The sequence below is a fragment of the Danio aesculapii genome, chromosome 23, assembly GCF_903798145.1.
Source record: "Danio aesculapii chromosome 23, fDanAes4.1, whole genome shotgun sequence".
In the NCBI taxonomy this organism is placed as follows: domain Eukaryota; kingdom Metazoa; phylum Chordata; class Actinopteri; order Cypriniformes; family Danionidae; genus Danio; species Danio aesculapii.
Window position 1 is genome coordinate 8,593,090 of NC_079457.1, and position 19,387 is coordinate 8,612,476.

The 19,387-nt window shown below is 31.4% G+C and overlaps 1 protein-coding gene across 1 annotated transcript in view; it reads right to left on the reverse strand.

Moving 5' to 3' along the window:
• Positions 1–19,387, reverse strand: part of src (v-src avian sarcoma (Schmidt-Ruppin A-2) viral oncogene homolog) — a 108,875-nt gene that overhangs the window by 15,196 nt on the left and 74,292 nt on the right. The window contains exons 4-5 of the mRNA XM_056449159.1: positions 10,287–10,385; positions 1,677–1,780 (exon numbers count right to left, since the gene is read on the reverse strand). Coding sequence (XP_056305134.1) covers positions 1,677–1,780; positions 10,287–10,385 — 203 coding nt within the window. The remainder of the gene's footprint in view (positions 1–1,676; positions 1,781–10,286; positions 10,386–19,387) is intronic.

The following is a 19,387-nucleotide window of genomic DNA, read 5'->3' on the forward strand; positions in this document are numbered from 1 at the left end:
CAGCCTGACCTACTTCAGCTCTTCATAGCTGCAGGCTCTGCTCTGACCTTCACTTCTCCTCTTCATCAGCACACAAACACACAACCTTCAGCACTCTTTATATCAGCTCTAATCAACACTGTTTGTGCGAGAGCTCACTGTACAGTACAAGGCCTTCCTTACAGTGTTGAAAGACTAATTTGAGTGACAAACTGTCAACACAAAAGGGAAATTCAACTCAATGTGTGCTTAGTTTAATAACGTGCTCCAGAAACGCAGCTTCCTCAAGCATGATTGTGGTTCTTAGTCATCACTGATAGTTTTTTTATTAAGCAATAGTTAAATCAGCTTTGTGAATGTGATTGGGTGGGTTTATGTATTTGGGAGACTTTTGTTCTGTAAAAGCAACTACATTTGCAGTTCTTGTAAAATAAAATAAATATATATTTTTTATATATAAATAAATAAATAAATAAATAAACTTTTAAATAAAAAAATTAAATAAATAAATAGAAATGACATATAACCATATTTAAAACTAAAATAAAATAAATAAAAATAATAATTTAAACAAATAAATAAATAGAAATTATATATAATTATATTTAAAACTAAAATAAAATAAATAAAAATAATTTAAAGCAAATAAATAAACAGAAATGTATATTTATATAAATATAATTATATTTAAAAATATACAAAACTAAAATAAAATAAACAAAAGTAAAGATTACATTCAAATAAATAAATAAAAATGTAAATAAATAAAAAATAATTATAAATAAATAAATAGGAATTGTATATGATCATATTTAAAATTAAATAAATAAAAATATATAATTTAAACAAATAAATGAATAAAGATTATATATACTTATATTTAAAAATAAACTAAAATAATATAAAATAAAAATTACATTTAAATAAATAACATTTTAAATAAATAGAAATTATATATAATTATATTTAAAACTAAAATAAATGTCAACAATTTTAAGCAAATAAATAAATAAGAAACTAACCTAAACTAAAATAAATAAAAATAAAATTACATTTAAATAAATAAATATTTAAATATAAATTGTAACAAATAAATAAATACAAATGTATATATAATTATATTTAAAAAATTTAAGCAAATAAATAAAATTATATATAATTATATTTAAAACTAAACTAAAATAATTTTTTTTTGTAAATAAATAGAAATTATATATAATTATATTTAAAACTAAAATAAAATAAATACAACTAAATAATTTAAATAAACAAATAAACAAATAAATAAATAAAAACTTATATATAATTATATTTAAAACTAAACTAAAATAAATTAGGTTAATTTAAATAAATAAATGAATAAATAAATCTAAATGATATAATTATATTTAATTATATATAATAGTGTTATAAGTGTTAATTATAATGAATGAAAGAATGAATGAATCAATAAATAAATAAAGTTTAAACTATACTCTTCACTTTTTATTTCCTTTGGTAAAATTTTTATATAAAATGTATAAAAAATATTTCTACAGTAGTAGTAGTAATATTATTATTAAAATAATAATAAACTATATAGTTATATACATTAGATTATATATGCTAGAAAATAAATATCACTTTTCATTGAATTAAATCAATAATTTCATAATAAATCCATCTTTAAAGCGTGTGTACAGTTCTCATTCAATCACCTTTGGTGGTCTCGCTCTCTCTGACCAGGAAAGTTCCTCTTCTGTTCTCCAGATTCAAGAGCAGTCGCTCGGAGTCTCTGCGTGTGATTTTCCCAAAGTACCATCTGGAGAAACAGAGAAAACCCAGACGGAGGGATTTAGATGATGTCATCACATGTAGCATCATATCAGAAACATGCAGCTGGCCAGAAATATAGTTCACGCTAGTACACAGATAGACTTTGAGCATACAAAATATACAGTGCCCTCCACAAGTATTATATATGTGTTAAAAGCAGTCAAATAAATTCCATTTTTTATTGCAGAAGCATAATCTCGAACTCAAAAATGTTTAAAAATCTAACCCTAAACTCAAGTTAATAATAATTAACAAAAAATTTGTGAAAAAAAAAATTATATAGATATATATTTCTTTAAAGATCATAGCTGAAGAACACATCTTACCCAGCAGTGTCAATAATTGTGGAGGGCACTGTACATTCACTGTAAAAACAATATTCATTTACAATTGGCTGAAACCAAGTGATTCAAAGGTCTTTTTATTTAAGCTTTTGAAATGCATTATGGGAGTTAGATTTCATCTCCAAAAAAAAAAAACAAACAAACAAACAAACATGACTTGTATTGACATTATTAGTAGTTTGTGACCATATATTGTGCAGCAAATAATATAAATGGAAATAAACCTGTAAAATAACGACAAAAAAAAAACAACAAAAAACACTGACACCTCATTACCGGCTCATTTACATAACTAACCTAGACAATATATCATTTCGGTAACACTTTACAATAAGGTTCATTAGTTAATGCATTTACTAACATGAACTAATCATGAACAACACTTGTAGAGCATTTATTAATCATCATTAAACATTTACTAATGCATTATTAACATCCAAATTCATGTTTGTTTACATTAGTTAACGCACCGTCAGTTAACATGAACTAACAGTGAACAACTGTATTTTCATCAACTAACGTTGACTAACATGAATAAATACTGTAGTAAATGCTGTGTTCATTGTTTGTTCATGTTAGTAAATGCATTAATTAACATTAACTAATAAACCCTATTGTAAAGTGTGACCTTTATTTCAGTCGTTACTAAAAAAGCCAGTAAAAGTCACTGTTAAATTGATCAACATCAAAAGTTGTCACAACAAAGACAAAATTGTAATAAACTATGATCAAGTATGAAACTCAAACGGTGGCAAATTGGATCATTTTAATAAAGCTACATACAGTACCACTCGCACTTTTAGGTTTGTACATTTTATTATCTGTTTTTGAACATATTAATATTGTGAAAATATACCATTTAAAATAGCTGTTTTTATACATTTATAAAGTGAAATATATATCCTTTGATTTAAAGGGCACCTATGGTGAAAAATCTACTTTTCAAGCAGTTTGGACAGACATATGTGCATGTATGGTGTATAGACCGTCATATTGGGGTGATATAAGCACACCCAGTCCTTTTTTTTTTTCAAATTTAGCAACATAAAAAATGGTGGACCAATTGGAGCGGTTTTCAGATCGACCGCAACTTTAGGTAAGAGTGCGGCCCCCCCGCCCACCGAATTGATTGACAGCTGCATATTAACATGTCCCAGTAGTCATGTGCATAATCATATCAACAAGACAGGACGTGCGCAAAGCAGCCGAGAATAAAAGGTCTGTTCAGTTCATTAGGTTCATCAATCATCATCAAATGTGATCAAGAGTGAGTTTCACATGTTTAAAATGTTTTAAAACAGAGCACGTGTGTAATGAATTACAGCGATTTAGCTTAGCTTTACTTCATCAGCACAGCCGCGAGTCAGAACAATTATAAAGGAATCCCGGTCCCGGTTTGTGGACGTTAAATCAGGTTTATTTTGTACATTAACATAACAGATATCCATACAGCAGTGGATATTAACCTGTATCCTGTCACATTTGCATGCAAAAAGAGTGCAAAGCTAAACGGGCGCTCTGTCTGTCTGTGTGTGTGTCTGTGTGTGTCTGCTGCGGTGTGTGTGTGCGCGCGTGAACTTTGTGTGAACACAATAAATACTAATTGGTAAAGTTCTTACTGTAGTATTTCTCACAAATGCTACATGAGATCTGCTTCCTTTAAGTCTGTCTGTTGTCTGACGCAGCCGAGGGAGGAGATTAAGGCACGCAGAAAGGCACGTAGAAACGGTGGGCGGGGAGGACTAGCCTTAAAGAAGCAGTACACCAAAACCGCCACCCAGTGAAAAAATGTATAAATAGGAATTTAATAAAAGGTATAATAAAAAATCTGATAGGTGTTTTGAGCTGAAACTTTACAGAAACATTCTGGACACTTATATTAAATCTGAAAAAAGGGCTAACCTAGGTGCCCTTTAAAGTAAGCGTTTTAGCATCACCTATTATTATTATTATCAATGTTGAAAATAGTTGAGCGGTTTATGCTGCACATAATATATATAACATCGCACATCACAGAGACATTTTCAGAAGGTTTGCTCAAATTACTTTCCAAGATTTTTTGATGAATAGAAAGCACAAGAGAGCAGCTTTAAATAATAATAATTAAAAAAAGACATTTTAACTTTGTTTTACTGTCACTTTCAACCAAATGAATGCATCCAGGCTTTATGAAACTATTGATTCCTTTCTTACTGACCCCAAACACATGAACAGCAGTGTACTGTATATTAAATCATAACTACACTATTTTAAAATCAAGCTAATAGGTTATATAGAGCAGTGTTTCCCAACCCTGTTCCTGAAGGCACACCAACAGTCCATATTTTCAACCTCTCCCTAATCAAACACACCTGAATCAACTCATCAGAACATTAGAAGAGACTCCAAAATCTGAAGTTAATGGGTCAGATAAGAGAAACACTGAAAATATGTACTGTTAGTGTGCCTCCAGGAACAGAGTAGGGAAACACTGATATAGAGTATACATTTTAAACCTACACTGACTATATTTTACAACAATCCTCAACAGAATTCTACAGCAGGAGATATTAAACAATGATTCAGCTTGTAATGTTCTGGTTCCAGAAGAGATAAAAACGATAATGTTCAGGATTTACGACTGACCCAGTGATGTTTATAGTCTATAAATCATGATAGTTTATGTTAATAGCTTGTGTTACGTATATATTTTGAATGTGCAGTGACTATATTTTACAACAATCCTCAATAGGAATTGTACAGCGTACAATATTAAACACCAATTCAGGTTGTAATGTTCTGGTTCCAGTAGCGATAAAACGATAACGTTTGGGATTGACGACTGACCCAGTGATGTTTATAGTCAATAAATCACAATATTTTATATTAATAGCTTGTGTAGAGCAGGGGTTTTCAAAATTTTAAGACACACGTCGTTCAAAAATCGTCATCATAGTTTACTCGAGTGCACGCCTCAATGTCTCGCGCCCCCCTTAATAGGTGCTGGCGCGCCCCACAGTTTGAAAACCCCTGGTGTAGAGTATAAATTTTGAACCTACAATGACTGAATTTTACAACAATCCTCAAGATATTAAACAGCTATTCAGGTTGTAATGTTCTGGTTCCAGTAGTGATAAAACAATAACGTTTGGGATTGACGACTGACCCACCCTACTGAAAAAAAACAGCTTAAACCAGCCTGGTTGGCTGGTTTTAGCTGGTCGACCAGCCTGGTTTTAGAGGGGTTTTGGCTATTTCCAGGCTGGTTTCCAGCCATTTCCAGCCTGGTCTTAGCTGGTCAGGCTGGAAAATGGCCAGCTAAAACCAGCTTGACCAGCCCAGCCAGGCTGGGAGCCCAGCCAAAACCAGCTATGTCCAGCTTAAACCAGGCTGGTCAAGCTGGTTTTAGCTGGTCAGTTTCCAGCCTGACCAGCTAAGACCAGGCTGGAAATGGCTGGAAACCAGCCTGGAAATAGCCAAAACCCCTCTAAAACCAGGCTGGTCGACCAGCTAAAACCAGCCAACCAGCCTAGGCTGGTTTAAGCTGAATTTTTTTAGCAGGGCAGTGACATTTATAGTCTATAAATCATGATAATTTCTGTAAAAACTTGTGTTGAGTTTATATTTTCAACCTAAAATGACTTTATGTACAACAATCCTCAACAAAATAGTACAGAGTAAGATATTAGACAGGGATTCAGGTTGTAATGTTCCTATTTCTGATTCCAGTAGTGATAAAACATTAACGTTTAGGATTGACGACTGACCAAGTGATGTTTAGTGTCTTTAAATCATGATAGTTTATGTTAAAAGCTTGTGTAGAGTATATCTTTTAAACCTACAGTGACTATATTTTACAACAATTCTCAACAGAATTGTACAGCAGGAGATATTAAACATTGATTCACGTAGTAATGTTCCTATTTCTGGTTAAGCGGTAAAATGATAACGTTTGGCATTTGACGACTGACTCAGTGACGTTTATAGTCTATAAATCATGATAGTTTCTGTTAATAGCTTGTGTCGAGTATATATTTTGAACCTACAGTGACTATATTTTACAATAATCCTCAAGATATTAAACAGCGATTCGGGTTGTAATGTTCTGGGTCCAGTAGCGATAACGTTTGGGATTGACGACTGACCCAGTGACGTTTATAGTCTTTAAATCTCTCTTTCTCTGAGTCTTACCTTTTCTCCAGAGTCAATCTGAGATGACTGGTGAAGCAAGGGTGGAAAAATTAGTCATTACAGCGTTTCAAAAGACTGCTTGTGAGTATTTGTTTAAAGCTGCACTGAGCAACAGTGTGTGTGTGTGTGTGTGTGTGTGTGTGTGTGTGTGTGTGTGCGTGTTAGCATATGAACAGTACAGACAATAGTAGGCTAATGCTGACGTCTTTCACTCGCTCCACAGGGAAAAGCTCTTTGGGGTTTTCTGTGTGAGACTGATGGGATGATGGAGTGACTATATTTTAGATAATGGACGAGGGCAAAAGTGCAAAAGCATGAAGGGAGAAATGAAGGACTCAAAGGTCAGAGCGGAAGGAGAAAGAGAGATGGGCCAAGTATAAAGAATTCTGCTGAGTGACAGTATTATCCCATATTGAAATATGATATACAGTATGGCACTATATCCCTACTGAAAAAAACAGCTTAAACCAGCCTAAGCTGGTTGGCTGGTTTTAGCTGGTTGACCAGCCTGGTTTTAGAGGGGTTTTGGCCACTTTCAGGCTGGTTTCCAGCCTTTTCCAGCCTGGTCTTCGCAGGTCAGGCTGGAAAATGACCAGCTAAAACCAGCTTGACCAGCCTGGTTTAAGCTGGACATAGCTGGTTTTGGCTGGACTCCCAGCCTGGCTAGGCTGGTCAGGCTGGTTTTAGCTGGTCATTTCCCAGCCTGACCAGCTAAAACCAGGCTGGAAATGGCTGAAAACCAGCCTGGAAGAGGCCAAAACTCCTCTAAAACCAGCCTGGTTGACCAGCTAAAACCAGCCTAGGCTGGTTTAAGCTGTTTTTTTCAGTAGGGATGCTAATTTCATATTTGGATTTTACATGTGTAAATGTGCAATATATGCAACGTATACATTTTAAAATATTGCAAAAATTATTAAATTAATTAAGTCTCTATATATATATATATTTAAACTATTAGAATTATAAATATAATCTAATTATACATTTATTTATCAGAATATTTTTTATTTATTTATATATACACAGAATACAGTATATATATATATATATACCCCGCGCTGGTGGGGGCCGCTAAGGCACTTAGCCTGTGGCTTTGAGCCAACGCACGCCTCCCACCAGTGCTGATATACAGCCATATCGCACTGCTACTCGTGTGATATTGCTCATATAAATTTATTAGATATTTATTAGCCATATATTAGATTCTATATAAGATTTTAGTATAAGTGAGCTGTTTTTAAAGGATTTAAATTAAATTTCATTGGTTAATCGCAGAAATTACACACATTTGCCTGGATCTTTTGTCATATTAGTAGAATTTGACATTAAAACACCCTGCTAGTTAAATAGCTTAACGTGTTTGGATAGATTATAGGTTTGCATATCATTTATATTTAATTTTTATTATAATTAATTACTTCTCTTTAATGTGGAATAATGTTACAAAAACATTATTTTATGAAACGTATCCATCCTCCCTTCTTATAAACCTACATAATTAATAACGATTATTCCATTAATTGTTTAAAATTAATTGCTTAGATTTTTATTATGACTTATGTTTGTGTCATTTTTATTTTTAAATACATTTTTTTAGAAAGATTTGGGGATTTTAGCTGTTTTAGTAGGAATTTAAAGTTATTTCTAAGCAATTTAAGTATTTTTTATTGTTTTACTTTTAGTTATTTGCAATAACTGCATTGAGCATCAAGGAAAATAATAACTTGTGTACTAAAATACTGACAGTGTTGATAATTCATAAACCAATTGTTCTGTTGAGTCACATGTTTGAACTACTCATGTGACTCACACAAAGACTCATAGGTCAATCACTGAGTCAGTGAGGGTGGTTAGAAAATTAACATGCGATTCATTCACTTTTAAATGAATATGTTTCATTATTTTACATTAACAGAAACTAAATCAACTCCTGAGTAGAGCTGCAGCATAAAGCAAAATTCATTTCATAATTGATAAATGTTACACGGTTATTAATTTATTCAATTCAATGTTGATTTGGTTCAATGATAGTACAGTAACAAATCTCTATATTGAGTCAAATATCTCATCTTGAGTCAGTTCAACTGAATCATTTCAGGGGCTCAAACCAAAACAGATCAACCACTGAATCAGATAAGTCAGTTAGTTTGAAAATAACGTTGAATCGCTTTATAGCTGAATCACATTTATAATTCATCACTGAGTAACATTGACAATGCTATTAAAATGAATCAGCATGAACTGATCGGAGCTGAATTTGAAATGTTTCTTTTTTCTATAGATTGTTTGCATTAATGGCATGCTTATGAACAAGAATCAACTCAGATGAGATGAAAGATTCAGTGATTCATACACAAATCAGTCTACTAAGTCAGATATGTTCTGTGTAGAACAAGAGACTCTTTTGAGCATGTTTTTTTAATGAATCAGTTCAATGACTCCATGGAACCAGTCAGTGTGATTCACTTACCACTGAACCGACTATTAAAATTCCTAATTGTCAAATTGTCCAGTATATAAATTGAACTGAATCAACATAAAAATGATGTGAGCTGAATTCTGTCATTTTCTGTCAGTTTACTACTGCTAAGCTGCTTTGAAATCTATTTATTGTATAAGAAAGACATACATAAATAAATATGACTTGAATCAATTAGCTGATTTTTGAGTAAAAGAATCATTATCGCATCAGTAAGGAACCAGAATCAAGCTCAGATGGGTCGAAAGATTCTGTGATTCATGAACAAATCAATCTATTGAGTCAAATCTTTGTAAAACAAGTGACTCTTTTGAGCACATTCTTTTTAAATGAGTCAGCTCAATGACTCCACTGAATCAAACTACTGAATCAGTCTCTGTCATTCTCCTGTTTACTACTGCTAAGCTGCTTTGAAATCTATTTATTGTATAAAAACAAACATAAATAAATATGACTTGAATCAATAAGCAGATTTTTGAGTAAAAGAATCATTATCGGCATCAGTAAGGAACCAGAATCAAGCTCAGATGAGTCGAAAGATTCTGTGATTCATGAACGAATCAGTCTATTGAGTCAGATCTTTTCTGTGTAGAACAAGTGACTCTTTTGAGCACAGTCTTTTTAAATGAGTCAGCTCAATGACTCCACTGAATCAGTCACTCTCATTCTCCTGTTTACTACTGCTAAGCTGCTTTGAAAACTATTTATTGTATAAAAACTACATAAATAAATATGACTTGAATCAATTAGCTGATTTTTGAGTAAAAGAATCATTATCGGCATCAGTAAGGAACCAGAATCAAGCTCAGATGAGTCGAAAGATTCTGTGATTCATGAAAAAAATCAATGTATTGAGTCAGATCTTTTCTTTGTAAAACAAGTGACTCTTTTGAGCACATTCTTTTTAAATGATTCAGCTCAACGACTCAACTGAATCAAACCACTGAATCAGTCTCTGTCATTCTCCGGTTTACTACTGCTAAGCTGCTTTGAAAATATTTATTGTATAAAAACTACATAAATAAATATGACTTGAATCAATTAGCTGATTTTTGAGTAAAAGAATCATTATCGGCATCAGTAAGGAACCAGAATCAAGCTCAGATGAGTCGAAAGATTCTGTGATTCATGAACGAATCAGTCTATTGAGTCAGATCTTTTCTTTGTAGAACAAGTGACTCTTTTGAGCACATTCTTTTTAAATGAGTCAGCTCAATGACTCCACTGAATCAGTGAATCACTCTCATTCTCCTGTTTACTACTGCTAAGCTGCTTTGAAAACTATTTATTGTATAAAAACTACATAAATAAATATGACTTGAATCAATAAGCAGATTTTTGAGTAAAAGTAAGGAACCAGAATGAAGCTCAGGGAGAGATCCGGAGAGGTCCGATTGAATTAGATTTCTGACAACACAACAAAGGGAAATCAAAAGCAAATCAGAGGAGCCTCGGGGAGGAGAAGAGCAAAGAAAAAAAGGAGGAGGAGGAGGATTTACTCTTCAGCCTGGATGGAGTCAGACGGTGCCACGTAATTGCTGGGAATGTATCCGCTCTCTCCTGTCGTCAGTGATCGTGCTAGCCACCAGTCGCCCTCCCTGAAACAGCACAAAACACACAGTCAATACACCTGCAGTCTGACTCACAGCAAACACACATCCACAAACCCGCCCAAAACACATTACAGCCCGAGATCATTCCTGCTGCATAATCCCTCAATTCAGCCACGAGAATGCAGACGAAGCTCTTCTTAAGCACCTCAGCCAAATTACGCCGATTAAAGGAAGAGTGCGCACAGAAAATAACCTTCTGCCATCATTTACTCACGCTCATCTTGTTTTAAACCCATGTGACTGATATAATAAGATCAAAATATGAACAGACGTGTTCTTTTAATAATATATATTCATGTTTTAGACGTGCATCTTTTATACATATAATTTTCATTTGAATGTCTGGGTCTTATTCTCATCAATGACTGCACCTATGTGATTATCAAAACCATTGTCATTTTCATTCATTCATACATTCATTTTCTTTTCGGCTTAGTCCCTTTATTCATCAGCGGCCGCCACAGCGGAATGAACCGCCAACTTATCCAGCATATGTTTTACGCAGCGGATAAACATCTTTATAAACGGATAAAGGGACAGCAGCTATCTCACTGTGGCAGTACCTTTTCAAAAGATACATATTTATGCCCAAAGACTCCACAGTGGTACCTCAAATGAGCATATTAGTACCCAAATATACCTAAAAGTGCCTTTGAGGTACTATTATGGACCCTTTTGGTACAAAAATATAGCCTTTGAAAAGGTACTGCCACAGTGACAGCTCCTGTCCCTTTATTTCTGAGAGTGTATAACAGCATTAATGTAACGCAATGGTTTACTTTTCTTGTTTTATTGTGAAATAGATGTTCTATTAGATGTTTAGTCATCATTTACTCATGCTCATTTACTTGGTGCAAACCCACGTGGCTTATGGATGTGAATGTGTGTGTTGGTTTTAATAGGATATTTTCATATTTACATTTTATAAATTAAATAACTGAAATTAAAATGTACACTTCGATGTCTCATTTACGCCAAAATTGCACTTTATTTGGTTAATAAAAGGATGTAATAAAATGATGTCATATTGTAAAATGTTATTATAATTTAACATGACTATTTTGCTTTTTTGTTATATCATACATGTATTGAGAGTCACATTTGATCAGTTCCAAGCTTCCTAGCTGAAAGAAATAGTAATTCGTCACAAACAAATTGTTCGCTGTGATATAATACTTATGTAATAATACTTATGTAATAAAAATTTGTAGTGGTATGTTCACACTGAGTAATAAAAAATAGTACTTTAACTAAATACTGTGCATATTAATGCTATCATTGTAGTTTAATGCAATTGATTTTAGGACCATAAAAAATCCAAATTTTACCCAATTTTGCATTTTAATCCAAATCTGTAAGTCATACGCTAGCATACATAACATAGCATTTACATGCTGAAAATTTTTATTAGTGCATATACCAAGTTGTATAATATATATATATACATATATACATATATATATATATATATATATATATATATATATATATATATATATATATATATATATATATATATATATATATATATATATATATATATATATATATATATATATATATACACATATATATATATATATATATATATATATATATATATATATACATATATATATATATATATATATATATAATACAATATAACATAGCATAATATAATACAACGAAATATAACGTAATATAATATAATATAATATAATACAATATAAGATAATACAGCATAATATAATTTCATATACTATAACATAACATAATATAACTAATATAATATAATAAAATAAAATAAAATATAATAAAATATAATATAATATAATATAATATAATAAAATCTAATAAAATAAAATAATAAAATAAAATATAAAATATAATATAATATAATATAATATAATATAATATAATAAAATAAAATATAATGAAATATAATAAAATAAAATAAAATAAAATATAATATAATATAATAAAATAAAAAAATATAGTATAATATAATATAATAAAACAAAATATAATATAATATAATATAATATAATATATTATAATATAATAAAATAAAACATAATATAATATAACATAATATAATATAATATAATATAATATAATATAATAAAATATATTATAATATAATAAAATAAAACATAATATAATATAACATAATATAATATAATATAATATAACATAATATAACATAATATAATATAATATAATATAATATAATAAAATATATTATAATATAATAAAATAAAACATAATATAATATAACATAATATAATATAATATAATATAATAAAATATATTATAATATAATCAAATAAAACATAATATAATATAACATAATATAACATAATATAATATAATATAATATAATATAATAAAATATATTATAATATAATAAAATAAAACATAATATAATATAACATAATATAATATAACATAATATAATATAATATAATATAATATATTATAATATAATAAAATAAAACATAATATAATATAACATAATATAATATAATATAATATAATATAATATAAGTTCTATGACAGAAAGCATATTAAAAAGGAATAAATTTTTGGGTGAATTAATTAAATGAGACTTGTTATTTATCAGGGATGCACAGATTTTTGTATACACGCTAAATATAAACACATATAAAGATCTTTTGAGTTCAAAAAAGTAAATCACACAGGATTGGAATGACTTTTTTTCCCACAGTTTCAGTTTTGCGTGAATTATTTACAACAAAACTGGTAGATTTATCCAAAAAGAAAAAATTGAGTCAAGCGTCTGGGCGTCTATTGTCTGCGAGTCTTGATGGTATTTTAATAATAGATGTTGTGTTTTGGTGAGAGCTGTGGAGTGTCAGACTGTGACTCACTCCCTAAGCTAAAAGTAATGAGACTTTATCCATCGCCTATAAGACATGCTGACCCCACACAAAAACCTCTCACCGTCATTAAACATACAGTAATTAACACACAACGGCACCATTGACAACAATATATACACAGACGACCACATATTCATATTCATCCAATGCAAGTCTATTATTCATAAGCAGGATACCATTCAAAATTCAGATGTTAATGAATTATTGATGTAGGAAAGGGCATAAAACGGTGATTCTAATAAGAAGAGTGAACTGGAGGAGACAAGTTGTGGAAAATGCTAATGGCTAATGCTAAGCAAATGCTTGAATTTCTTTATATTGTCAGTAGCATGGACTAAATATGGACAAAGTTATATTGAGAATGGAATACTTTAAAATTAATTGTAAATGATATAAGCACATCAAAGTGTGTCGATCCTTTTGTTGACTGGATATCCTTTGTTTATGCTGATTTCGCTACATGCTAATGCTATCACAGCATTATTACTTTTGAGTGCATTTATAAAATGTCCATATGAAATAGTTTTAGTGCAATTCAATCCAAGTCTGTTAGCTTTGAGACTATTTATGCTAGTAGGAAAGTATAAATACAGTGACCTCTGGGATTAGAAAGACAACCATCAAATTAGCTAAATGTACCCCAAAGCCTTTAGTTAGCATTTTAATGACAATTTAACTAACTGCTAGTGCTAATACTATTTTAACATTATTAATACGGTATTGTCAATTCATTTCAATGACCCAAATCAAAAACATTGATTTTATTTATTCATTTATTTTGCGAATTTTAGTCATACATATGCTAATATACTCCTAGCATGTGTTTATAGCAGCCTGATCTCACGAGAAGACGTAAGTATTTTACGTTTTGTCAGTTTAGTGGATAATTCGTACAAGTTCAGTCGTACGAAATTGTACGATTTTAAAAAGGAGATGTGGTACCTAATCCCACCCCTAAACCCAACCGTCAGTAGGGGATGAGAAAATCATACTAAATTGTACGAATTAGATCGTACGAATTCATACGAATAGGGTATATGCTGAAGCATGCTAATAGGACTTTGAATTTGCCAGTAACCTGGGTTAAGCGCTTCCGGTCAATTGTATGCCAATGCAAAAATCGGCGCGTTTAAGGTCAGTTTTCTTAAAAAATCAGCGATCTCCACTAGCTGAGTGATATCTGATGTAAAGTGGGTTTCAGATTGTACACGAAGCACTGCATTAAATAACATTTCCCCCGCCATGTCTTTATAAAATGAGCATTTATTTTACCCCAGTATATTCAATGGAGCTTCTGCGCTAGCCTGCCGATTCTGACGGTCGCGTGCGAGTAAACGGCTTTTCGCCTCGTTTTACGCTTGAACAATGAAATGAATGCCAAAGTTTATTTAACTGAATGTATTTTAATTACATTACAACATCGATGCTGTAAAAGGAACCGTATAAAAGGGAAAAAAACTCACAAAAACAGGTCACCCGAAGTTTATCAGTATGGGTAAAATACTAGCTCGGCATATACCCTATTAGCTACTAAATAAAAAAGTTACGAATTGCCGTGAGATTGTGTTGGTTTGTAGCTAAACAGAGCTAAATGTCAAAGAAAAACTTATTTAAGCTTTTTTTCTAACACTTATTTTTGTGCAATAAAATAAATCTCTGGAATACGAATCTCTCATGAAAAAAATACTATAGCAATTTACTCAGTATCTGAAGTACTTGACAGGAGTCAGTATCTAAAGTACTTGAATTATTTATTGTGGTAAATTCATAGTTGCGGTGAAAAATTTTGTTAATACGACAACAAAAGTAATATATACTACCAATACCATAGTTATTACCTCTACAGGCTATATTATACTACAATTAGTGCAATACGCCACACTATACTGTGGAAACTGAAGTATACGACAGTATTCATTATGGTTTATCAGTTCACTACTAGCATTCGTTAGCATTGTTAGCATTCGTTAACAATTAAAGAGTTTTGAATATTATAAATTAAACAGTGTAATACACTTTACTATAGTATGGTTCAAAAACACAATAGTTTTTACTATAAATTATTATAGATTTCTTTTAAATTTGGGATGATAACTAGGATTTGGATAGCTAATTTTAAAAAATAAACAGTAGCATTTAGATAATTAACATCATGCTAATTTAGTTAAATGAAGCCCAGAGCCTTTAGTTAGCATTTTAATGGCAATTTAACTGTATGCTAGTGCTAATACTATTTTATCATTGGTTATACATTATTGTCAATTTATTTGAATGACCCTGTTAAGTCAAAAACATATTAGGCTTTTGTGAATGCTAGCCTTATATATGCTAAAATACTCCTAGCAAAGCATGTGTTTCTAGCTAAAAAGAGCTAAATGTCAAATAAAACTATTCACTATGTTAACTAAAAACAAAATTTGAATACATGCTAAAACGATCTTAGCATTATTATTAACATGTTTATTAATTTAATGACCACGGTAAATTAAATTATGACAGAATTTCAGTGAACTTTATTCCAAGTCATCTATGTTAGCATAATTTTAGCATATAGCATCTACACAACACTTTTAGCATACACATGCATTTTTGTAGTATACACTTATTTTTGTCCAATAAAATGATCTCTGGAATAAGAATACCACATGAAAAAAATACTACAGTAATTTATAGTAAATACTATAGTTACTCAGTATCTGAATTATGTGACAGGAGTCAGTATCTAAAGTACTTGAATAATTTGTTGTGGTAAATTAATGGTTGCAGTGTCAATACGATAACAAAAGTAATATATACTAACTACCCAATACCATAGTTTTTACCTCTACAGGGTATATTACAACACACCACTGTAAACTGTAAAAACTAAAGTATAGTACAGTATTCATTATGGTTTATCAGTTCACTATTAGCATTGTTAGCATTCATTAACAATTAAAGAGTTTTAAACATCATAAAATAAACAGTATAATACACTTTACTATAATATGGTTAATAAACACAATAGTTTTTTACCATAAATGAATATATATTTAGTTTAATTTGGTATGATAACTAAGATGGATAGCTAAATTAGAAAAATAAACAGTAGCCTTTAGATAACATAGTGCTAATTTAGCTAAATGTAGCCCAAAAACCTTTAGTTAGCATTTTAATGACAATTTAACTAAATGCTAAGTGCTAATACTATTTTGAGATTCTTAATACAATATTGTCAATTAGTTTAAATAACACTGTTAGATCAAAAACATTGATTTTATTTATTTCTTTGAGAATTTTAGCCTTATATATGTTAATATTCTCCTAGACTAGCATGTGTTTTTAGCTAAACAGCGCTAAATGTCAAATAAAATTTTTCACTATGTTCATTTGACTACATGCTAAAGCTATCTTACCATTATTGTAAACATGTCGATTAAATTAATGACCACGTTAAATTAAAATATGACAGAATTTCAGTGAATTTATTCCAGGTTATCTATATGTTAGCATAATTTTGGCAAATAGCATCTACTCAACACTTTTAGCATATATACACATGCAGTTTTGTAGCGTACACTTATTTTTATCCAATATATAGATTTTGGGATGATGATTTGGATAGCTAAATAAAAAAAATAAACAGTAGCCTTTAGATAACATCATGCTAATTTAGCTAAATGCTAATGCTATCTTAAGGTTACTGCTTAAGGGTTCATTCACTTTATAATCATCATTTTAAGTCATATATACTAGTGTAGCCTACTGTCACAACAGCCTTACTATTTACAATAATGATTTGGTCATATGACAACATCCTGTTTAAACAGGAAATGCATAAACACAACTCAGAACATGCTATATTCTGTACATTATTTTCATCGTTTTATGATGAGGGATGCATTTATCTATACTATACTAAACTATACACTACAGACAGCATGAAAATTGGCACATAGCCTGAACAAACAAATGTAAAGGAACAATGGATAATACACCAAAGTCAACATGAAGGACGAATGTAAAATGGTTGTGAGTGAGCCAGTTATGAGGAGATGTGACACTATTTCTGGAGCATGTCCACAGTCTCTAGAAAGTCGGGACAAATCTCAGGTGGACAAGCAAATGGTGAAATGACACACATACATAAACACTCATCAGAAGCTGAAAGCAAGAGCAACTTTACCAACCTGGGGTTCAACTTTCTCCTACATAAACGAGCGAGAGCGTGTAGAGGAAAAACACAGAGGAGACGTGAAGTGTTAGGACATAGAGTAAAAAGCAAACAGCAGAAGCTACAAACATCCCACATTAAGCCTTAAAGGAACACTGCCCCCCCTTTTTTTGTAAATATGCTTCAAACATTTGCAAAACATATGCAAGAAATATGAGAAAGGCCTTTTTCAACTCCCCTACCCTTGAGTTTTAGAATACTTGAATCCATACAGCAGATCTCCAGGTCTGGCAGGAGCACTTTTAGCTTAGCTTAGCATAATTCATTGAATCAGATTAGACCATCTTGAGCATTGTGCTCAAGAATAAAAAAAAATATTTAGATAATTTTACAATTTAAAGCTTGACACTTCTGCATTTCTATCATGAAATTGTCCCTAACCATGTAACTAGGTCCAGCTCTGGTAATCCATTCAGCCGATCTCCAGGTCTGGCAGGAGCACTTTTATCTTAGCTTAGCATAATTCATTAGCTGCGTCTCAAATGGCACACTATACACTATGCACTTACACACTCAACAGCATAGTATATGTATGTAGTGTCGTCCCAAATGGAACACTAATGTTTTTTTACTAAGCGGAAATTCAAACCGTTTCCCTGATGCAGTTTGAAGGTAGCCATATTAGTGAAATAAATGACCAAAGTACCAAATAATACCTGCCATGAGTATAACCGCATTCACCATCAGGAGGCGCTATAATCAATTTTCGTAGGAGAATTTTGCTTTCACCATCCAAAATAAATAAAGTTATCCAACATGTGCGCCAGATAGCTCCGCCCCTTCCGCTACGTGAGCAAAGCTGCGGTCGTTGAGTGTGTGAAGTGTCCATCATTCCACACTTCATTTTATCGGCTGAATGAGTGCATCATCCGGGTAATTAAGGTGCACTTATTATTTTTAGTTTTCAGTGTGAACACACTTCTTACACTATTTATACTACAAAATGGCGTAGAATAGTGCATAAGTATGCGATTTGAGACGCAGCTATTGACTCGGATTAGCCCATTAGCATCTCGCTCAAGAAACGTAAAAAAAGATTTGAGATAATTTTCCTATTTAAGGCTGGACACGTCTGCATTTCTATCGTGAAATAGTCCCCAGCCAGGTAACTAGGTACCGGCTCTGGTAATCCATTCAGCTAATCTCTGGGTCTGGCAGAAGTACGTTTAGCTTAGTTTAACATAATTCATTGAATGGGATTAGAATATTAGCATATCGCTCAAGAATTTTGTTAAATATTTGGGATAATTTCCCTATTTAAGGCTGGACACTTCTGTATTTCTGTCGTAAAATAGTCCCCAGCCAGGTAACTAGGTACCGGCTATGGTAATTCATTCAGCAGATCTCCAGGTCTGGCAGGAGATTCATTGATTCATTGATTCGGATTAGACCATTAGCATCTTGCCCCCAAAAAAAAAAAGATTGATAATTTTCCTATTTAAAGCTGGACTCTTGTGTAGTTTAATCATGCACTAAGTATACTAAGAGCTACACACTCATTCCGGCATAACAATCAATTAACTTTGCTGGCGTACTGTGGCTGCAGCAGGTGCAATCATATTATGCAGTGCCTAAAAATAGTCCCTAGCTAGTTAATTATGTAACAGTTCTGCATAATATCATTGTGCCTGCTGCAGTCATGGTACAGCAGCAACATTATTTGATTATTACGCCAAAATGTGAGTATGATTCCTAGCCATATCAGCCTTTCAAAAAATAACAACTTCTAATTTTCTGTTAGATTTAGTACTAAGTTTTGAACAGCAAAATTATCGAAACTCTTTGGTCAGTTTTAAGTGAGATGCTAATGGTCTAATCTGATTCAATGATTTATGCTAAGCTAGGCTAAAAGTGCTCCCGCTGACCCGCAGAATGGCTGAATGGATTAA